The sequence below is a fragment of the Ammospiza nelsoni genome, chromosome 10 (assembly GCF_027579445.1).
Source record: "Ammospiza nelsoni isolate bAmmNel1 chromosome 10, bAmmNel1.pri, whole genome shotgun sequence".
In the NCBI taxonomy this organism is placed as follows: Eukaryota; Metazoa; Chordata; class Aves; order Passeriformes; family Passerellidae; genus Ammospiza; species Ammospiza nelsoni.
In genome coordinates, this window is record NC_080642.1 from 8,788,735 (window position 1) to 8,811,584 (window position 22,850).

Here is a 22,850-nt window from a genome sequence, read left to right on the forward strand (position 1 = left end):
CTCTGGCTGGCCCCGCGCCCAGGCATCCCGCTCCCTCGCCCCGCGTTGCTGCGTCAAGGGCCAGCGCCCGCGGTCGGACCGGCCCCTGGTTCTCCCCGCCGTGCTGCCGCTGGAAACGGGGACCCACCCAGGGAACCCCGAGAGCCCCCGCCCAGACCCTGCTCCGGAGAAACTCAGCCCGCAGCCGCCCTCGACATCCCGGGAAAAGACAGCCGGCACACTGACACAGGCTGCCCTCATCCTGCTGGGATCTCGCTGTAGAGCGAAAGGCAGGAGGATGGAGGAGGCTGGGGGAAAAAGAATAAACGAACGACACGAGGCAGAAGTCCAATAAAACTATGTTTATAAATAAAAACAAGGAGATTGGTGTTGTTTTATAAAACCCAGTGGGTAGGGCAGGGCAGGGCAAGGGGTGCGCAGTGGCCGGGGAGGCTACTGGGGACAGTCTGACTCCAGCGGGCTGAGGGAAGGAGAGGCTTTAGGGAGTCAGGAAGATGAACGGATGGCGTGTGAGAGCTGGCAGGGGGGCTGCAGGGGCAATGCAGACTCCCAGGGAGCAAAATACAATTCAACTCCATCGTATAAAAACTGAACACAAGAAAGACCAAAGGAGAGAAAGCCACGGCGTGGCAGGAGGAGAGGGCGCCGGGGCGCCAGCACCAACAGCGGCAGGGTCGACGTGTCCATACTGTACCGTGCTCGGCCCTGGGCATGGGGAAAGGGCTGCCCCAGCCCCAGGCACGTCTCCGCGTACCCAGAAGTGGAAGGAAGAAAGGCAGGGAGCACTGGAGCAAACAGACTCAACTGTCCCAGCACACCTGTGGGCACTGAGCCCAGAGGCCATGGTTCAGGCTGCAGTCTCATCCCTGGAGAGCTCGTGTTGCTCAGAGACCAGAGGGAGTGGGGCTGTCCCCGGGGTTTGTCCCTCCCAGCAGCCAGGCCAGCAGCACTGGGCAGAGGAGAAGACAGACTCAGGCCCTTCAGAGGGCAAATACAGGGGACCTCCACATTTCTCCAAAGCATGAAAGTGAACCAGTTGTGCCCCGCCCTCACCTTCTATCTTAGTCCTGAAGGTACCACATAGCTGAGCAGCAGCGTGACAGGAGGAGGGAGAAGGCCACAGCTGCCACCGCCAGCCCCAGGCACAGGACAGCCCCTACAAACAGGACAGGCAGCAGCACATTGCAGGCAGCAGGGCAAAGAGCAGGATGGAAGGAGCAGAGCTCTGCCCTTAAATCCCCCCCAAAGAACCGCAGGGCAGGTGTAGGGCACTGAGTCACGCAAGAGACTGTGCACAGGCAATCACCGCCTCTCTGGGCTGAGGTACAGCCCCAGCCCTGAGACCTGGCCAAGGTGAAGGAGGGTCCTGCCATGGGTCAGTGTCAGGCTTGGACCTGGCCCAATATGTGGGCAAGAGAAGGGAGGCAAGAGGGAAGTGGCAGCATCTCTCCACTCCCTGGAGGCACTGAAGCCCTGGAACATTCATGCATTAGCCAAAAGGCAACTACAACGGGATTTAAAATACATATGTAAGGCTGGTCCCTGCTCCCCTCTCAGGGCTGTGGGAAGGGCAGGGCATCTTCCGCGAGGGAGAGGAAAGAAGCCATCTTCAGCGCCATGCGTGCCCAGCGCCCCTGGAGCTCTGTGTCCTGCTGTCGGGCCACGCCATGCTCCAGCTCTCCCCCCCACGGGCGGCAGGCTCAGAGAAAGTCAAACACCCCGTAATTCTTTGCTGCTTGATAGAAGAAACACAAAAGGGTGAAAAGAAAGAAGAGATGTTTAGGGTGAAAGGACTGAGGCAGCAGTGACACACGGGCAAGCAGCACAGGGTGCTGGGACGGATGCGGATTAATGGGGTTAGAGAGGATGGCAGGAGGGAATTACCATCGGAAATACACAAGTCTGGGGGCAGGATGGGCTGACAGCACCCAGCAGGCCTGCCAGGCCTGTCCACCCCGCTCGAGGAGGGATTAGAATCAAGGTTTAGTTCCATTTATTTTTTTTTTTCCCTTTTTTCTTTTCGTTATCAAGACAAAAAAAAGAAACAAAAAAAACCCCCAAAAAAACAAGGGGTGAAGCCAGGGCTGGTCCTAGGAAACAAACGACAGGGATAGAAGGGGGAAGGAGGGACAGCAGACAGACAGGGGATGGGCGCTTCACATTACATCCACAAAGAACTCACTGGGGTTGCCCATGGCCATTCGGAAGGACTGTCTACTGGCTGTCAGTTCGGGGGGCACAGAGGCCAGGTCACGGCCCGGCGGCGCCCCGGGGGGCCCCATGGCTGACGGCGGTGGAGGCATCAGCAACATGGGGGGGCTGAAGAGAGGGGGGAGGCCGGGTGGGCCGTACGACTGCTGGCTGTGGTGGCTGCGGATGCTGTGCGCCAGGGAGTGCTGGCTGCGCTGGCTGTGCTGGCTGGCCGGCACCGAGCGCTCGCTGGCCGCACGCTCGCGCCGCATGCTGCTCCTCGTGGTGTGGTCCGACTCGCTCCCGCTGCCGCCTGACTTCGACTCCCCGGTCTTCTCTCTCTCCTTCCTCCTCTCGCTGCCACTGCGATTGGAACCGCTGCTCCGGCTCCCTGCGAAGCATGTGAGGCAAGGTTAGGTGCGAGCCCGGACCAGTCAGGAAGAACAGATGGATCTCCCTAGCCAAGGGAGGACTGCAGCATGCCCCAGCACAGCCAGGCCCCAGCACGGTCTGTGCTCTCTGTCTCCCTTCAGCAGTGAGTCCCACGACCCTTGTGAGACGGCTTCTACCCTGGCTTCCCCCACAGAGGGCCTTGCCTAAGCAGCCCTTTCCTGCTGCTGCCCTGTACTGAACAGGACATCTGCCCACCTACAGGCATATTTTAGTCCTTTTCACTCACCTTCACTGTGCTGACTGCCTGCACTGCCCCCTCCGTAGCTGTAGCCTGGGTCAGGGAAGCCAGGATGGGGGTTGTATGGATGAGGTGGTGGATACTGATATGGGAAGGCCATAGGCCAGGGTGCGGCTCCTGGGTGGGGGAGCGGAGCCAAAGTGTCCTGATCAGAGGCACCGCTGGAGCCATCATGATCATGAAGAGACAGATTAGCCATGTCTGCAAGAAAGCAGAAAACAGGGGTTAATCCAAGCAGAAAAACAACCATGTGTGGTGAAGCAGATTTCTGTCCATTCTTGCTGATGGACAAGGACAGGATACACAAGGAGACACAAGAATTTGGCACTCTCTCTGCTAGTCAATGCCACCATTTGGGCTTCCTGGCTGTACAACTGCCAGGCTGTGGGAGTCCAAGCTGCCACTCTAATACAGAGACCAGCTTGCTAGGAAAGGACTACATGAGAGCTACAGCTCACCCTGCCAATTCCTTCCCCCATTTTATCTGAGCAGCCAACCCTCAGCACCAACCCCTTGCCAGCACTAAAATTCAGAGCCTGGAGACAGTCAGTAAAGACTAAGACTCTGCTATGACTGTCCAGGAGAAAAGATCACATAGTAGGTGACACTGTCAATGCTGCTTCCAACTTCACTACCTCAGCAGTAGGACAAGGGAGCTGGGATACTCTTAATCACTCCCTTAACAGAGTTCTGTAGAACAAGGGGCCTAGCCTGATGGCAATGGCCGTAGGTGTGTCCCCATGGTGCCAGCAGGGCTCTCCAGGACCACTACCCCTCAATCCTCTCCCTCCCACCCACACCAAGAGCCATACTTCCACAGAGGTCCCCGAAGATGTAGTAGCACTGCTCTGAGAAGGTGATCTTGTTCACGGTGTGTCGGATGTAGCCAGCCTTGAGCAGGTTGCTGGCGTATTTGCGGGACTCACGGCGGTCTGTAAAGCCCTCCACATGGTGATAGAGCCAATCTACCACATCCGAACCTGCCACCAAATACAGAGTTAAATTTGGCAAGAGAGAGGAAGATGGCAGCCCTTGAGGCAGTAAGCCATGCTGGAGCAAAAACAAAGTGGGTCAAAAGGTTCAATTTCTGACTCCTGCCTAGTCAACAGTTTGTTTATGGTGACAAAGATGCTCCCTTGGACATCTGCCTGAAAACTGGCCACCCATTCCCCAGCCTCTGCCTCTGCTGCAGGCAGCACAGTCTCTTACCAATGAAGGCATTGGGGATGGTGATCTTCAGCCACATGCGGTCACGCACCTCCAAGCCTGACTCTGGTGAGGCCATGGCTTTGACAATGGTGGCCATGTCACTGTGGATGGACAGGTGAAAGTCATCGAGGCCTGTGGTGTGGATGAAGAAAGGCAGGCAGAGGTGAGAGAGAGCAGAAGAGACAAGAGGGCCACATGTAAGCATCACACACGGGAGGAATGGGCTAGGGAACAATACATCGCAGACAGCCTTGGGGTACATGCAGTGGTACCTCCCTTCCAGCCTTCCCATGTTATCCTTCACATGTTAGCAGTTTCCTCTTGGGCAAAGCCCAGGCAAGAGTCACAAACTTACAACAAACTCTTGCATTGTTGCCTCACCCAAGCTCTGCAGACCCTTGCTTCAGGGCTCTACATACCAAATCATCCCAAACCTTCAAAAAGCAACCAAGAAGCCTGTGTTCAGCAGGACCCTGCCCTGCCAACAAGGCTCTTTTCTGCTGTCTGGGAGGAGCCCTCAATTGCTCCAGGGACATGCTGAATCCCTCGGGCTCCACATTCTCAGCAGCCAACCCCTAACTAGTCTCAGCCTTTCCTCTACACCTGCCACAGCTCCTGATTGCAGCCAGGCTCCTCTACTCTCCTCACAGAGAAGGCTTAAAAACATGCTAATTCTCCCAGGCAGAACTTCCACTGATCAAAGTGCCGGCCCAGCAAGAGCTGCCTCCCTCCCAGTCCCTTGGCAGGGCAGATCTGCCTGCTGTCCCCAGGCAGATGTATTGCTCCCTTCACTGCAGAGTGAAGGTGAGGGGGCCGTGCAGCGGGTGCAGCACGGAGGCACAAGGACTTACGTTCGGTCTCTGGGATGGAGCTGGTGATGGAGGAGCTGGTGGAAGTGATTGTGCTCATGGATGGACTCATACCGTACGCTGGGTAGGTGCCAGTCATCGCTGCCGTGTGAGACACCCAGGCTGCCGGGTCGATGGGCCGGATGGGCTCACCTGCAAGGAAGAAAGAGGCTGTCAGCAGCTGTAAGAAATTATCAGCTCATCAAAACAACCTCTAGGGAGGGACAGGGACGCAGCACAGCCCATTCCATCCCCAGTATTTGCCGGGACTCACCCGGATCGGAGCATGGAGAGTCTGGCCCAGCCCAGATCCGCTGGGGAGCAACTGGGAGAGAAAGAAGAGAGGGAGGGTCAGCAGGAGAGGTGCAGAGGGAGAGATCCCCCTATGGCTTTAGGGGGGTTTCTCTTTCCTCTGGCGCCCCGAGCCAAGTGACCTCCCTGCCCCAGTGAAACGCGTCCCCAGCGTGATGTGGGAAGAAGGGCTGGGCTTATGGGCATTTTGGTTTGGAAATAGGACATAGCAGCCTCCAAAATGGAGAGCTGAAACCCCATCAAACCCCAATTCAGTGCCCCATGGAGTCACACACACAGGGGAGGAACGAGACAACAACCAAGTAAGTGCTTAAGGCAGGGCTCTCACATGAGCTGGGCACCAGCACTAAGGGTGGGTCAGCTATCCACTTACTCCTGGGTAACGAGAAGCAGCCCCGCGGACTGGGGTCCCAGCACTTGGCCACTGTCAGGGTGATGGGCCTGCAACAAAAAGGTGAGAGTTAGAACCAGAGCACAGTAACACAAACCCCTGCATGATGAGTGGATGCTGTGTGCCAGCTCTCTCCTGGGAGACAGGGAGAAGCTGCTAGTATAGTGACTTTGCTCCCCTCCAGCTATGGGTTTCCCCTACCGACATGAACAAAATGATGTGACTGATGACCCAAATAGAATCAGAGAATCACAGCAAAATTTGTTTTGGAAAGGATCTTTAAAGGTCATCCAGTCCAACTGCCCTGCAATGAGCAGCAACAGGGCATCCCCACAAAAAAAGGGGCACAGACCCCAATTCCCTGCAATTCCATTGGCTGCAATTCTTTCATGTCATTGGACATGAAAACCCAGGAATCAAAGCAACACCAAACACCTAAGTTCTGAGATTGTGCAGAGGTACTGGCAGAGGTGCCTGAAAGATACGACTCACACACTCCAAGCACAAACTGGGCAGATACCTCTGGATGGAAGGAACAACCCAAGTACTCACCCCGGCTTGTGCACGATCTCCCTCAGCACCCGCACAGCATCATCGTTGCTCATGTTCTCAAAGTTGATGTCATTTACCTACAAAAAACACAAAAAGGTGAGTCCCAGAGATGTGACCAGAGGCTGAGCTTCCCACTCAGCTCAGCAGTGACTCAGCTTCCCTCTTCCAAGCATGACTTCCTGGGTTTAGCCTGCCAAAGTTCACAGGGAGGCTTCTGGGTCTTTTCTTACTGCTTTCCCAGGTCCAAAGATGGAGATATGTGGGTGTGAAGTACCTGCAAGAGCATGTCTCCTGGCTCAATCCTGCCATCAGCTGCCACAGCGCCTCCTTTCATGATAGAGCCAATATAAATGCCTCCATCCCCACGCTCATTGCTCTGTCCCACAATAGAAATGCCCAGAAAGTTGTATTTCTCTGCAGGGATGAAAAGAGAAAGAAATAAGTCACTCCAATGCATCAAGCATGAGCAGACCTAACCTCAGTAAAACTACATCCTAATGGTGGTGATTAGCACCCCTGTTCCAGAGAGATGTCCTGGGACACACAAACTCTTGAGAGACAATTTCTACAAGAGAAGTCAATCTCCTACAGAATCCATCTTTTCACTCCTCCCCCATGTGCTCTCTTTGTCCCCTCCCCAGTTCCCTCTCCATGACCCAGTCTTGCTCTGGAAGGACTGCAGGCTCCATGCACACCTCCCACTCACCCATATTCAGCGTGACCGTGATGATGTTCAGGGACATGGTGGAGTCTGTGATGCTGCTGAAGGACGAGGACTGCAATGTAAGCAAAACATGAGTTGTCCTCCTGTGCCTCAGTAACATTCCCAGCCCTAACTTCCTCCACTTGTCCTTTCCTTCCTGCCTCTCCTTGTGCCACCACTGCCACCACCCACAACTCCAGTCTTATGCTGGGAGCTTTGCAGATCCAGAGAACAGCCGTGGTCCTTACGACCTCTCTACATCTGGGACAAGGCCTGTGGTCCCAGCTCTTGAGGCTATATTGACTTGGAAAAGGTTCACAGCACTTTTTGAAGTCTCAGCACTTGGACACTTGACCAAAGCCATGCCCACAGCAAAACCAGCTGAATCCCTGTGAGCCCACCCTGCCCTGCAGTGCCCTCCCTCCCCAGGATACCCAGTCCCTCCCTGGTACCCGTTCAATGCGTGGAGCCTTCTGTTTCCTCCGGCGGCGCTTGTGCCTCCTCATTAGACGGGAAGCACTGCTTTGCTCTGTTGAACTGCTAAACCTGCAGGCAAAAGCAAGAGTCAGCTCTTCTGCTGCCATAGTAGTGGCTCTGGCAGAAAGAGAGCCATGGAAATGGCACAGGGAATAGAGGACTGCAGGGGCAGAGGGGAGAACATGCACATGGGGGACAGACAATGGCAGAGGGGTCTGCTGGGTGAGATGGAAGCAGGTCTGAGCCCAGGACTACTGAGCCCGGCAAAGGCATCTCTCTATTCTGAGAGTCAGGGGGAAATTAGTGTTTTCCCCAAGACCCAAGCTCTCCTACCTGCTAGTGGAGTCATCTTCATCTGAATCGAAGAAGCTGGTGGTCTCCAGCTCGCTGCTCATGAGTGTGGAGGAGCTCTCGTACCCACCCAGGTCTCGGCGCCGCTCTCCCTTCACTGTCCCATTCACCCTGGGTGCTGTGAAAAGACAAGAGTCAGTGGGCTTGAGAGAAACCCTTCCCCTATGCAGGGCTCACATCAATCTCCTCAGAACAAATCTGGCCATCAGTCAATCCCATCTAGTGCCAAATAACTCCCAGTCTACCCTGGGATCAGATCCACCTCCTATGGGATACCTCTTCTATAACTAGGATAGGAAGAGGCTGATGGCCCAGTAGGAACAATGCTGCTAAACTTGTGGAAGACTTGCAGCTGTTTCCTTGGTAAAGCAAGAAGCAGCACAAGTGGCAAGGCTAAAGCTCATTCTGCTTCTCAGCTAGGAAGACAAAGGCACAACTGTCTCCAGCTCTTGGGGCTTCTACAGGAAATATCTCCCTTGACCCCAAAGGGTTCAACACCAAGCTCTGATGTAACACAGGTATTAGTTCCTACCTCTAACATGAGGCTATGGCCCTCCTAAAAGCTACAGAATAGCCCTTTTGAGCTGGAAATGTTCTGCAGAGCAGAGAAAGCTGCCCCAAGTCTGGAGCTGGAGCTGCCACCATGCCCCAGCCATGCCCTTGCAGAGCACTCACTATGTTACCAACACTCACCATGCTCAGGCCCATCTGTCCGACGAGGTCGTTCCCTCTGTGATGACACCACCGAGTCTGTCTCTGTCTCATTGTCCAAGTTTTCTCGACTGCCCCCAGTGTTAGGACTGTGATGAGATAAAAGCAAACAAATATGTTCAACACGGAACAACTTGACACGGCTGTCTCTACCTCTGGCCTGACCTACACAAGGTTCCAGCCATCAGCTGTCTCCTTCTTGAGGGACAGGAACAACCACAGCACATCTACAAGTGCAGGTCAAAGGACTAGGGATGCTGTGCTGGCTCTTTCCCTGCATTATTTTCAGCATGCCCTTGTTTGTTAAATAACACAGCTCCACTTCAAATCAGCTCTCAGCCCCACTCTCCTCCCCTCTTGCTGGCTGTCATCCCTGACAGTTTGGGTAAGAGTATCCCAGGCTGGTCTGGGATACTGGTCTGGATTACAGCAAATGCACCATGTGGCCCTTGGAAACCAGAACAGATGTCTGTGTAACTTACTGGAAAGAGGGGGGCCTGGAGTCTCCAATGCCTCCTGTGCGCTCCATGGAGGGCGGCAGCTCTGTCTGGTTATCGGCACAGACCGAGCCAGCATCTGAGTGGGAGCCCTCGGCAGACACCAGCTGGAGGCATGAGAAACAGAAAAGGAAACTGAGAAACATTTATAAGAGTGGCCAAAGGAGCTGGCCAGAAGCCTGCCTGGCCCAGAATCTCATTTCTGGCAGTTGGCAACAGCAGATGCCCAGGAGCAGGTATGGAACAGGCCAAGCATGTAGCAACACTTCCCCCCAAGGCCTTCCCAGACACTGGCTATTTATGGCTCAGGAACTCCTGACCCAGCAGTAAAGCCTGGGAGGGTGACAGCTGAGCTTGGACACTGACATCACCTGCACACCCACACCACACACTCAGGTAACCTCCAGCACACATCCTGCAGCAGGGACTGGATTCCCCCAGTTCTCACACTGGGAAAGGCAGTTACCAGTCATTCCTTTCCTCAGCTCTAGCAGCCTCTACACTTCTGCCTTCAAGCTCTGGGACTCAGCAGGACTTTCACCTTCACAACCCTCAGAAGCTGGGGGTAACAGAGCTCAGGGCCAAGGCTGGCTTTGAAATACTCTTGAAACAGGCTTTTTCTGGCTTCCATATGTTCTTCACAAACTTTCATGCTGTGTTCAGCTTGAGCACAACCTTCAGCCAATCTCTGGGATGCTCAATGGATTCCCCAGTGCAGAAACTCAAGAAAGGGCTAAACCCTAGAGACTCTTTATGCCAGCCATGCTGTGGAGCAGCTCAGGCACACCAGCACACCATCATTCTGGCTCCATAATAAACCATCAACTTCAGGGCTCAGGAAATGAGCTGGAGACTCTCCCAGGGGCCATGGGCTCACCAGTGGAATGAAACAGAGGACAGTCCAAATGAGCTGCTCCCCAATAGTGCTCCCTGTCCAAATTTGCACTCTCCCTTACTTTCAAGCTGTAATGAACTGGGCTAATCCCAATAGGGTCAAACAAGTAAGCAACAAAAAAGCCTCTTCCTTGACAGAAGCATTCAGGACCTCCAGAGCAGAGGTGACAGGGCCCAGAAAGGATCTAACAGAGGTGAGGGATACCCATTGTTGCTCAGAACAGACAAAATATGAAACATAAGCTGGAAAAAAGCGGATAGCTCCTGTCCAAACCATAATACCCAGTGTAAATTCAGAGGCAGCACTACTGCTTGCTGGTGAGGGAACCACATCTGCATGGAGCCAAGAGCAGATGCCAACATAGATGATAGAATTTATACAGGTCTTGAGTGCTTCCAGCATCACTGATGAATGAGCTGTGCCCTGCCCACCTTCAGGAATTGGGGAAACCCTCATAAGGGGGGTATGGACCCCACAGATCATCATTACCTCCCAGTAGCAGATGGGAGGTCTACTGTCAGAGATACTGGAAACAAAGGGATGTAGCTGGGGCAAGGAAGACAGGGCAGCCTTGAAAAAGGCAGAGCCAAGGCAGCAGACAGGGCAGAGAGCAGCCTCAGGTGTCAAAAGCTGCAGAGCCCGTCCCACAAGCCCCAGGACAAGCCCAACGGCTCCTGCTCTCACAACTGTCTAAGCAGCTCATCTCACACTCAGGTCAGCTTCCCTCCCTCCAGCAAGGCCCAGGCACACGCCTGGCTCTGCTCCTGGCACCTTCCTGGTGACTTGTTTTCCCAGGATACATCCCCCTCCCTAAGGGCCACATCTCAATTCTGGTAGCCACTGCCCGGGAACACAGGGTAGAAAAGACGCTGGAAGTGGCCAGCATTGCCTAGGGAAAAGTCTTATAACACTTCATGTTTGAAAATTTTAAGGCAACATCAAGCAAATATATCTGGACAGAGGGAACTAGCCACAGGCAGCTGTCAAACAGCAGTGAAGAGAGCGGAGGGTGTTCCCTAGCAGGCAGGATTGATGCTATCTTTCTCTAACACTCCCAAGGCTGGGATTTCCTCCCAGGAAGGTTTTGATAACAATCCTGCACTTTTTCTGCCTCTTACACTGTCAGGAAATACTCACTTGGATTCAAGCCCCTGTCTTTCCCTGTTGCTAAAATTAGTACTGAATTCCTAAAATAGCATCATCCCAGCCTCTCTGTCAGAAGCAGCAAAGCAAGTGCTCCCCTCTCAGCCCCCAAACCACCCATGAACTAGGAGACTCCCAGCAGAGGTAGAAAAAGGGATCATCAGATGCACAAAGGCCTCTGGGACTGCCATTACCCTTCATGCACAAGAGCTGCTAGTGATGCTCACGCTGGGCACGAGTTCACTGTAAGGATCCAGCCCAGCAGAGCAGCAGCAGGGTGGTCACACCAGACAGACACACCAGATCTCACACACTGAACAACCAAAGAGCTCCTGCAAGGAAAGCCAGCAGCTACATGGACACAAGGATCACAAGGAAAAGCACACCAGATAAAAATGGAGCACTGGAATGGATTCAGAGACTCTGGAACTCCACATAGGGCAGATGAAAGCAAAGAGCAGCTGGAAGGGTGGGGTGGTGGGACATCTTGGGGCAGATGCAGCAGCAGCAGCGGAATGGATGCAGAGGAATGTGTGGTGGCCACAGCTGATTTCCGAAGGGCCTGGATAACCGCTAGAGGGAGGATGGCAGGCGTCCGGCCCTGGCTCTTTGTGCGAGAGCCCAGCACAGCCTTTCCTCCTGCTCCAGCCTGCACCCTGCTCCCCTGGCTGGAATCCCAGCGGCAGGGGGTACCTGCCTGCCCCGTCACTGTTTGGTGCAGGGATAGAAGCAGAATTAGGTGTGACCTGGCTTGATTTGCTGAGGATTTTACTGTTCAGAGGCCTCTGGAAAAAGGCACTTGAGTCTTAGTGTAGATCCACACACCCTTATCAGCACAAACTGCAACTCAGCAGAGGGAAAACTGGATGATGTGCTGTGGAGACTCTCCCCCCACTAACAGAGGGTCCCCGTGGGGACAGAGGGAAGCAAGCGAGCAGGGAGCAGAGCATGTGCATGGCATGGTACTGAGGGAAAAGCTTGTCCTGCAGCTGCCCAGGCAGTACCTTCAGTCTTCAGGGCAGTCAAATCCAGTCCGCTTCACCAGCACTAAAGTCACTTAAGCCCTTTGCACCAGTCACTGGAGTGGGACTTTCCTTGGGAAGCTGACCCTGCCATAGGGGCACAGGGGTTACGCTGTGGACAGGCCATGACCACAATCTCTGCCAGGCATCAGTCACCATGAGCTCTTCATGGAGGTATCCCACATCTTCCCTGGCACAGAGCCCCCTCTCCAGCTGAGGGACTGCAGTGTGGGGATCCAGCTCATCAGCTTCGTGAGCAGCCAGCACACCAACAGTACTGAGCAGCCCCTGTGCCTTACTTGGCACACCACATTCAAACATTTTTCAGAGAGGGAGGGCATAAACAGGCTGAGACACACTGAAGCAAGGGGTTTGCTTACCCATGACACCACCCGGCCGTTGAAGCAGGGAAGCTTGGCATTGTCATCCGAGATCTCTTCTTTCACCACCCTGCAGAGGGGAGAGGAGGCAGTCAGAGCTGGATTCAGGACTTCAAAGGAAAAGGAGACTCCCAGATGGGTATTTGCATATAACACCAGGCAGCCCAGGCTTGGGGATGGAGCAGGAGAGGACTGGTAGCCCTCTCCTGCTGCTAGGCCACAGGTTCCTATGCCCACAGCCATGGCTGGCAGCCTGAAGAGAAGCCAAAGACAGAATAGCCTTTCTATGTGCATACAGCTGTTTCATTCCCCAGATCACATTTTAATCAGTAAAGCCAAAATTCAGGTGCACATCATAGAATTGTTTAGGTTGGAAAAGACCTTTAAGATCATCAAGTCCAACCATTACCCAAACACTGCCAAGGCCACCACCAAACCATGTCCCCAGGTGCCACATTTACACAACTTTTAAATACCTTCAGGGATGATGACTCCACCACTCCCCTGGGCAGTCTGTTTCAGTGCTTGACCCTTTTGGTGAAGAAATGTTCCTAATGTCCAATCTAAACCTCCCTGGCACAACTTGAGGCAATTTCCTCTTGTCCTGTTGCCTCCTTTTAGCAGAAGAATTGGCAGAAGAGACCAATCCCCACCTGGATACAGCCTCCTTTCAGGGAATTGTAGAGAGTGATATGGTCCAGCCTGAGCCTCCTTTTCTCCAGACTAAACATCACCAGCTCCCTCAGCTGCTCCACACAGGACTTGTGCTCCAGACCCTTCCCCAGTTCTGGGGAAGAAAAGTTGCCCTTTTCTAGATGCACTCCAGCACCTCAATGTCTGTCTTGTAGTGAGGGGCACAAAACTGGACACAGGGTTCAAGGTGTGACCTCACTGGTCCCAAGCACAGGGACAGTCCCTGCCCTGGTCCTGCTGTGCACACTGCTGCTGACACAACCCACAATGCCATTGATTTTCTTGGCCACCTGAGCACATGCTGCCCCATGTTCAGCCACTGGCAACCAGCACCCTCAGGTCCTTTCCCACCAGGCAGCTTTCTAGGCTGCCTTCCCCCACCCTGCAGAGCTGTGTGGGGTTGTGACCCAGGTGCAGGACCAAGCACATGGCCTTGTCAACCCCATACAACTGGCCTTGGCCCATCAATCCAGACTGTCCAGATCTCTCTGCAGAGCTGTCCTACCCTCCAGCACATCAACACTCCCACCCAACTTAGTCATCTGTGAACTGAGTGTGCCCACAGTCCTCATGACCAGATCACTGATAAAGATATTAAACAGGACTGGCCCCAGCACTGAGTCCTGGGGAACACCACTGTGAGCAGCCAATGGATGCAGCTCCATTCCTGACACCCTCCTGAGCCCACCCAGCCAGTTTCCTACACAGGGAGCAGCTCACTTGTCCAAGCCATGAGCAGCCAGTTTCTCCTGGAGAATGCTGTGGGAAATAGTGTCAAAGGCATTACTGAAGCCCAGGTAGGTAACAACCACAGCCTTTCCTTCATCCACTAACCGTGCCACACTGTCATAGGAGATCAGGCTGGTCAAGCAGGACCTGCCTTTCCAAAACCCATGCCAGCTGGGTCTGATTGCCTGGCTGTTCTGTACCTGCCCCATGATGGCACTCAAGATAATCTGCCCCATGACCTTCCCTGGCACTGAGGTCGGGCTGACAGGCTTGTAATTCCCTTGGATTCTCTTTCTGGCCCTCCCTGTAGATGGGCATCACATTTGCCAACTTCTATTCACCTAGGACCTCCCTGGTTGACCAGGACTGCTGGTAAATGACAGAGTGACTCAGTCAGCACTTCCACCAGCTCCCTCAGTATCTTTGGGTGGATCCCATCTGACCCCATAGACTTTGGTGTGTTTAAGCAGGTTGCTGACCATTTCCTCTTGGATTACATGAGCTTCATTCTGCTCCCTGTCCCTGTTCCCCAGCTCACAGGTCTGGGCACCCTGAGAACAGCTGATCTTGCTATTAAAGACTGAGGTAAAGAAGACATTAAGTACTCCAGCCATTTCCTCACCCTTTGTCACTGTTTCCCCCCACATCCAATAAAGGATGGACATTCTCCTTGGCCCTCCTTTTGTTGCTGACATTATTTGTGAAAACATTTTAATTGTCTTTAACAGGAGTAGCCAGGTAAGTTCCAGTTGGGCTTTGGCCCTTCTAGCTCTTCCTGCATAACCTCACAACATCCTTGTAGCACTCCTGAGTTGCCTCCCCCTTCTTCCAAAGGCAAAATATTTTATTTTTTCCTGAGTTTGAGGCAAAGTTGCCTGCTCAGCCAGGCCATTCTTCCTCCCCACTGGCTTGTCTTTCAAGCAATAGGGACGGCCTGCTCCTGCATCTTTTAGATTTCCTTACTGAAGAATATCAGCTTTCTTGGGCTCCTTTGCCCTTCAGGGCTGCCTCTCAAGGGACTCTGTCAACAAGTTCCTAATCAGGCCAAAGTCTGCCCTCTGCAAGTCCAAGGCAGCAGTTCTGCTGATCCTCCTCCTTACTCCTCTGAGAATCAAAAACTCTTATCACGTTGTGGTTGGTGTGCACAAGGTGGCCTCCAGCCACCACGTCACCCCTCAATTCTTCTCTGTTCACAAACAAGTCTAGTGCATGCCTTCCCCAGCTGGCTCCCTCACACACTGTATCAGGAAGTTCTTCCACACATTCCAGCAACCTCCCTGCTCCTGCTGTACTGCATTTCCAGCAGACATATTTCCACCAGTTTGCTTATTTCTAAAGAAATACATAATTTAAGCCTCTTTATAATGATCTGAAAGAATCACAAACTATGCCAGAGATTTCTAATAGATGAAAGTGAAATACATTAAACACGCTGCCTACTAAATGATACTGCTGCTTTTTAATTACATGCATAATATTTCAACATCATTTCAAGCTTTATAGTGGTGCCATAATGTCACATCCCTGCATTACACAAACAGCTACATTATCAGCCTTCACAGTGAAAGAAGCACTAACTTTATTTTTTCCCTAGAAGTAAAAAAACAAAATCACTTTTCTTTGGAGAAAGAAAGTTAGGTTTTTTTTTATTTTAAATATCACTGGATCCCTAAATACTTTTTCCACACAGAATCTGCAATCAAAACAACTTGCAAATTCAGAAGATTCAATTTCTACTATCTTTGATAAATCAAATATCAAAATAGGCTTTAACAAGCTAATTTCCTTTTCTATCCAATGACAACATTTTAAGCACTCTTATTTAATACAAAGATATATTACAATTAGCTTGTGATACTGTGTTCCCCTTCCAACCTATATTTAAGGTAGCTTGACACATATTATGCTTAAAACATGAGGTAACTAGATGGTGAATAAATTATGGGGATAGGGAGAGAGTCCAACAAAAAAGAAAAAAGAACAAAGAATGTGAAACCAAGAGAAATTATGTATTAAAAGTAAGTAGATTATAAGTATCTAACACTACTCAGAAGTGGAATCCTATAAACAGATCTGAAAGGTCCCCAAGCCAGTCCCCAGCTCACGGGGAATCGAAGAGGACGCACAGGTGGGACACGGAGCTGTGACCCATTGCCCCAGAGCCATCAGGTCGCAGCACGCTGGGGCTTGGAGAAACAGGCGCTCTGGGCTCCTGGCTGTGCTCCCTGGTGTCCCAACAGCTGCCCCAGCTGTCCCCAGAAACAGGAGACAAGGCCTGCCAACTCTCACAAGGCATCAGCAAAAGGCAAATGAACAGTGCTGGAAACCTACAGCTGGGAGCAGGCCCGCTCCACCCTGCCAGCCCCACTGGTTGCGCCGGTGTCACACACGCTCAGCAAAGGGCTGTCCCAGGGCTGAAAGGCAGCATGTCACCCGGCAGCTGGCACTCACAATCCCTGACAAAACTGGAGAGCCAGCAAAGGGACTGCACAAAGGCTACCCTTCCCCAGAAGGCACAGATGAGGAGGTCACGGTTTGAGCAGTCTAATCCACTCCCAGGATGTGTGTTAATTCTTCTTGCACAGATGGAGAAGCGGGAAAAGCAGGAAAGGAGCAGTGACGATGGATTAAAACCCTGATAGCTTAACGCTTCTTCAGCATGTTCTGTGCCAGCCTCTGCCCAAAGCCCCTGCAGCCCAGATGAATGTCAGATACAGGCAGCCCCCTTGGGACCCACCCCCTTTGCTGCCCACACCAGCCCTTTCCAATGCAGGCAAGTTGTCGTCTTCTCACTTCCAAGTGTGCACACACATGCACCCTGCCCTGGCTGCACTAGCATCCATTCATACTGTCGCCAGCAGCCTGGACTGCATCCAATTCCTAGAGAGAACTTCAGGCAGAGCCAATTTTCAGTGCTACATGCTGCCTGCTCAGGGACACAGAGCCCTGCCTGTGGCTGAAGGGACAGGGTGATATATTTGCTGGGTCAAGGTGACCAACTGCTCAGCACAAGTCAACTATTCCACTTTCAGTGGGGACAGAGGAAACCAACTCCAAGACACGCCCATTCAGCCTCAGCTGCAATGCCTGATGGAGAACAAGCTCCCTCTGTCCTGAGAACTGGTCCCTCCTCACTCTTATTACCCTGCGGCTGCCCCAGACATCCCAGGGGTCAGCTCCACCCCAGAGCAGTTTTCTGCCTCCTTCTCCAGCCACTACATTATTTATCACTATTTATCGCCCAGATGCCAGAGCACAAAGGATTATATATTTAGACTCTACAGAGCAAAAACTGATAGTGCTGGAGTCAGGCACATGCCGAGCAGGAATATCTCTGCAGCGCTGCTCACATCTGTCACCCCTCACACCATCCCAGCTATTCGTGCCCTGCATTCCTTTCCAGCCTCAGCCTGAACTGCAGCCTTCCTCCTCCCACCTCTCACCACTCTTCCAGTCACACTTCTCGCACGGACACGACCGCAAGTTCACTCGTCAGAAGCCACCGAGCGAGCAGCCTCTGGGGGAGCTGTGAGCAGTGCCACGTTTCTGCTCTGCGCTTGAATGGGGAGGCAGCCATGAGATGAAACTGTCCCGCGGATGTGCTGGCAGGGAAAGCCATCCTCTGAATGTGCTGGGAACAGCCCCCACCTGATGGGGTCTGAGCCCGCGATTCCTGAAAGAGCAGACCCAGAAGGAGTTCAGGCTCTCTGGTTCTCACCAAGCCTTTCCTTTTCCCAGAGCCCAGGGAAAACATCTGCCTAAGGATGATTTCAGAGGGACTGCTTTGAGTTTACTGTCAGGTTTTGAATGTTCCAATGTTCTGCTGGGGGCTGGGTAGAACATGGCTAAGAATGGTGGCCAGGAAAAACCCCTTTCATGTGGAAGCAGCCCAAGCCTTGCCCAGGCGAGTGCGAGTCCAGGACCCTCGGTGCTGCTGCCCTGCCCAGGGAATTGCCCTGCAGCCGGGCACTCACCGGCCCCCTTCCCATCCCGGGGCCAGCAGACATGCTGAGGCCAAGCTGCAGCTGAGTGCCTGGCACGCAGGCCCCGCACTCCCCGGCACTCATCTGCCTTGAATTTTCCAACAAAGAGACCTGCGGGAGGGAGGAAGGAGGGAGGGTTACAGGGGAGGCAGGCCGAGTGGGCGGATGATTCCACCGCCATCCCCAGTGACACGGGGCCAAGCCAGGGGGAGGAGGAGGAAGAAGAGGAGGAGGGGACGAGGCTCTAGCTGTGCAGGAGCCCGGCTGGGGTGTGCGGAGGGGGCTGCCAGGGCTGACACAAGCAGCACATCTGCTCCCATGCAGCTGGGGGAGGGGAAGGGACAACCCCGGCAGCAGGGAAGGAAGCAAAGGAAACTCAGCTCCAACCCTGGCTCCATCCCTACCCTCCCACCAGCTCCTCCTTTGGAGCCAGCAGACCCTCTCCCCACGGCCTGGGAAGGTGCCACGCTCCCAGTTTCCCTCCCGCTGCCTTGCCGGCAGGAGCAGCTGGCAGCCTGGAACATGGATGCAGAGGCGGGTGAGGGACAGGCAGGCAGACGCTGCCTTCTCCGGGGAGTTCCAGCCTGGCTCAGGAAATTAGAGGGTATTTTATATCACAGAGTCATGTCCTAGGAATGAAGGGAAGGTGGGGAACAAGAGTGTGCACAGGAGAGAAAGGAGGCCATAAACCCCAAGCCACGGAGACGGCTGCGCCGTGTCAGCCCCCGGTTGCGCACACATCGCCAGCGCAGCTGCTCCGCTCCAGCCTCCTCGTTTCCCCTCGGTGGCCTCCAGACTGGCTGAGGCTGTGGATACAAGCGAGTTTCTAGCTTCAGCCAGCTCTGGTCTCTCCTGAGCAGCATCCACTGGCCACAGCGAGGTCCCTGAGAAGAACTCTGACGGAGTAATACAAGCCCAGCGAAAGAAGAAATCCAAGAGGCACGGACAAAGGCTTCCACAGGATTTGAACCTCAGATTTGGAAGCAGGCTTGGAGCTCAGCAGCCATTACTGCTTGTTTCTGGCAGTCCTGTCCCACAGCTTGCCTATCTAAGGGCTTGCTGCAGGGAGGATACTCAGAGAGAAGAAATCACAGACGTGGTGGCAAACACAAAAGCTGTATCTGGCATCAGAGGGGTCAGTACCAAGAAGGGAGGTAGGGCTGGGGACCTCTCGAGCATGTTGGACAGCTTGATGGCCAGGACGAAAAACAGGGGATGTGCAGAGATTGAGAAGACAACTGAGCAATGACAATTTCACACTGAAAAGATGCAAAGTTAGTAGAACAGATTAAAGAACTAAGATGTCTCAAGTGTTAAGAGGAAAAACCTTTACAGAGCAGCAACGTTCTTTCCAACAGTGGAAAGTCCAGGAATTAAATTATAAACAATCTTCTCTTACAACATTCCAGAAGTGCACAATTAGGTTGGTCATTCCTGTAACCTTAACAGCCCCCATCTCCTACAGCTCACAAAGGAAGAAAAAAAACCCCAAAACCAACCAAACAAAAAAAAATCAGGAAACACTTCTGCCCAACAGCACAAGCTTCAGGGATTTACACACTAGAAATGTGATCTCATTTTCAAGACCTCTAGTACACTCCCCTTAGGGTAGGGATGTCTTGTTTCCAATTGATTATATAGATTAATAATACTGCATAGCAAAAGGAAGCACCTTGATGCTTTACTACTCAAATATGAGCAGCTCCTGGCTCTAGAGCAAAATCCTTATCTATTCTGTAAGATAGTGCTGAAGCCACAGGGATGAGCTCTGCAGCCATTTCACCAGATTAGAAAACCGGACAGGGCAATTCTCTGTGAGTGCTGGGATTTCAGTTGGGAAATATGTGCCTGTTAGATTAAGCCCAGATATGATGTGTGTGTATTTCCCAAGGGGATACAATTTACCTAAGAGCTACAGACCCAACCAAAGAATACACATGGCAGTGATCACTCGTGTATCAGTGAGACCTCGGGCTTTGCAGGCAAACAGGATGAATCAAACAGGATTAGAGGATTTGAGCCGTCTGTCTCTGTAAGCCAACACACTCTTTGGGTCTCCCTCACTGTATTTTCACCTCCTGTGCAAAGAAGAGGAGTACAAATTGCATTACACTGGAGTGAGAAGGGTTCTCTGACCATAAACAGACTGTCACTCTCCCATTTAATTTCCCTTCCAAGCCCCCAGACAGGGTGTTCTGTACTGCTCCTCTGTGCTGCAGCACAAGGTAAAAGGGGAAATGCAGATCTGTAGATGGTTTCATTCTCAGACCTGCTGTCCTGTCTGTCCCTGCACTCCATGTGAACACGAACTCCTCTGCAGCACTCTCTTTACCTGGTGTGCTTCTCAAGAATCAAGAAGCACAAATCATCAACAGCTGTCCTACTACCAAACCAGTAACACACCTCTGTACTTGTGCAGGAATGGCCACTCCTGCCCTCCTAACAAGTCCAGGGAGCATCACGAGGACTCCTCAAAGGTGATTCCCTTTGAAGCTACTACCTGCACTCCTCAAGAATAGGCTCTTTAGTTTTCAGAGAATGGTTTGAGTAGGAAAGGACCTTAAAGATCATTGAGTCCCAGTCCCCCTGCTAGGGGCCTAGAGCCTCCCTCAACCATGTTCACTTCTGCTGCCCCACAGCCTCCTCATGCACCATCCCCAGCTTTCTGTGCTTTCCCCCCACGATCAGTCAGACATCCAAGATGCCAACTGTTTTCCCTGAGAAGCCCTCATCAACACATTTCCAATCATTCCACTGGACAAACACCAGGACAAGCAGAGCCCCTAAGTCTGGGCAATGCTTGGCTCCAGCTGGACCTGTGCTCAGCCCTACAGGTATCACTGGGTGGCAGATGACAGAGATCAGACCTTCTGTTCACCTAGTCCAAAGACTGGAAAAGGAATGACATTTAGGAAGGAGCCACCCAGGCTCAGAGGCCTGCCCAGGAGCAGCACTTATTAAAGCAAAGCTACAGACTGATTTCACGGTGAGTGCAGAGCCCTGGCAGCCCCTCCCACCTTGATCCCAGAGTGACCATCTGGCTGCAGCCCTGCTCTGCAAACAAGCCCGACAGGCCTGTCCTCCACCGACCTGCTGGCAGCAGGAAGCTGCACAGGGACTGCAGGAGGCACCTCCACGCTAATTAATCCTGCCCTGCCCAAGCCATGCTTCCAACCTCCAGAAGGACATTTACAGACATCATCAAAGAAAGCATTCTGCAGGCCCCCGAAGGTTCAGTGACACTTTCAGTCTCTTTGAATTGGAAATCAGGACAAACGGGAACTTCCAGCAGAAGCCAAGTCAGGTTCTTCATGCTGCTAAAAGCTTGCACAAAGATACAACAAAAAGCTTGCATAAAAATACAACACAACACAAAGACACAAGACAAGTGCAGGGACTCACGGTGAGAAAAAAAGATTTGAGGTTAAACATCTGCAGAAATGACCTTCAGGGAATGGAGACAATTCCACAGACATAGTAACAGTGGCCAAAAGCTGGGCTTGTATTCAGGCTGGGAGAGGAAACAGGCCCAAAGAGGCCCCAGGCAGAGCTGTGTATGAGACAGGGTAAAATCCTGATGTGGTTGCTGTGGCTCACACTGATGTGAGACAGCAAGCACACCGGAGGAAGGAGGCTTGGTGTGCTGTGACACTCGGCTCCATCTGGACACAGACAACAGGAAGAGCCCACAAGGCAGAGCTGCAAAACAGCAGCTCCTGCCGACAGAGGGAAAGGGAGAGAGGTGAAAATAGTGCAGAGATAGACAAAGGGTTTATCTGGCTACTGCTGGTTGCAAAGCAAAGGACAACACCAGCTTATCAAGAAGCTTGTGAATGAGGTGTTTGCACCCCACAGGGAGCTCCTTGCAACTCCCCATGAGTGAGAAGTCACTCCCCCTTTCTAGGCTGACTGGAAAAGCAACAGCCTGCCCTGCAATGTCCAGGGGCTTCACACTGGATAAGAGACTGTAAGGAGCTGCAAAGAGCCCCAGGGGCTGCTGAGGGGGCAGTATGAAGTTGGCACATACACCACAAGCAAGGGAGAAGGCCGTGATGCCTGGGAAGGCTCTGCATGCACCATGGGGAATGTGAGACCAGGCCTTCCTTTTCTGGCCCTCAGCTGAGGGACACCAAGTCAGCCCTGCTTTTTCTAACAGCGAGAGAGGCTCCTGCCAAGAAAGCGCTGCTGCTGTGGAATGTGCTGGGCCAGCAGTACAGCTCATTCCTGGAAAAGCATCAACTCAGCGGGAGACCAAGGAGAGGAGAACAGGGGGAAATTGGGAAGAGGGGGAGGGTGGGAAACAAAGTCTGGGACTTCCACACCTGGGGAAGCACAGAGCAGTCTGCTCACCAGCACCTCCTCCTCGCGGGCTGCCAGCACAACAGCCCTACCCAGCACCAGCTCTCTAGGAGGACCCTTCTGACAGCCAGATACCTCCAGAGCAGAGCTGGGACCACACAGACCAAGGCAGATGTCTGTGGGGAAGAGCAGCAAGGTTCATTCCCCCCCATCATGTTAATAATTAATTTAATGTAATGACAGATCTCCACGAGGAAATGACAAAGCAGCCTCCACATGTGTCCTGTCCTCAAGACACTGACCAGCTCACATTACTCTCTCCTTGCATAAACAATTTTGCAAGAGCCTCCCTAGGAAACCGACTCAACCTCCTATCCGATGGGAAGGGGTCTTGAAGCATGACAGGCTGTAGATGGCTGCACCTACTCTGCACATCCAGCTGGGCTGCCATCAGCAACAGCTCTGCTAACTGGGTCTGTAAGACATACAGAGAGCCCCCATAAAACCAACAGGCTGTTAATAAAGCTCACAACAAACTTTCACCACAAAACATGTGCCAAAGACAATGAAAAGGACTCACGCAAAGAAGAGCCTTTCAGTGTCACAACAGCTGCATGGTGGCAAAGACAGAACTCTGTCCCAGATTGCAAGCTATTGCAGTACTGTGAAAAATGGGCAAACACTGATACTACATCCCTCTGGTCCTAAAATGCAGGAGGCAGAAGAGAGCATGAGGGGTCTGAACACTCATAAAAAACTTTTCTGACCATTGCT

At 52.7% G+C, this 22,850-nt stretch overlaps 1 protein-coding gene across 5 annotated transcripts in view; it reads right to left on the reverse strand.

Moving 5' to 3' along the window:
- Nucleotides 1-326: 326 nt before the first annotated feature.
- Nucleotides 327-22,850, reverse strand: part of DVL3 (dishevelled segment polarity protein 3) — a 33,514-nt gene continuing 10,990 nt past the window's right edge. Inside the window, exons 2-17 of one of the 5 annotated variants that reach the window (XM_059479641.1) lie at nt 12,373-12,442; nt 8,918-9,039; nt 8,418-8,524; nt 7,707-7,842; nt 7,349-7,442; nt 6,900-6,969; nt 6,468-6,607; nt 6,194-6,270; nt 5,624-5,691; nt 5,213-5,263; nt 4,942-5,091; nt 4,091-4,222; nt 3,694-3,861; nt 2,870-3,082; nt 2,183-2,581; nt 327-1,732 (exon numbers count right to left, since the gene is read on the reverse strand). In XM_059479641.1, the coding sequence (XP_059335624.1) occupies nt 1,701-1,732; nt 2,183-2,581; nt 2,870-3,082; nt 3,694-3,861; nt 4,091-4,222; nt 4,942-5,091; nt 5,213-5,263; nt 5,624-5,691; nt 6,194-6,270; nt 6,468-6,607; nt 6,900-6,969; nt 7,349-7,442; nt 7,707-7,842; nt 8,418-8,524; nt 8,918-9,039; nt 12,373-12,442 (2,029 nt within the window). In that variant the 3' untranslated portion in view covers nt 327-1,700. Of the gene's footprint in view, nt 2,582-2,869; nt 3,083-3,693; nt 3,862-4,090; nt 4,223-4,941; nt 5,092-5,212; nt 5,264-5,623; nt 5,692-6,193; nt 6,271-6,467; nt 6,608-6,899; nt 6,970-7,348; nt 7,443-7,706; nt 7,843-8,417; nt 8,525-8,917; nt 9,040-12,372; nt 12,667-22,850 lie in introns of those variants that run through there. The other 4 variants (XM_059479640.1, XM_059479643.1, XM_059479642.1 and 1 more) reach the window with 4 other exon arrangements.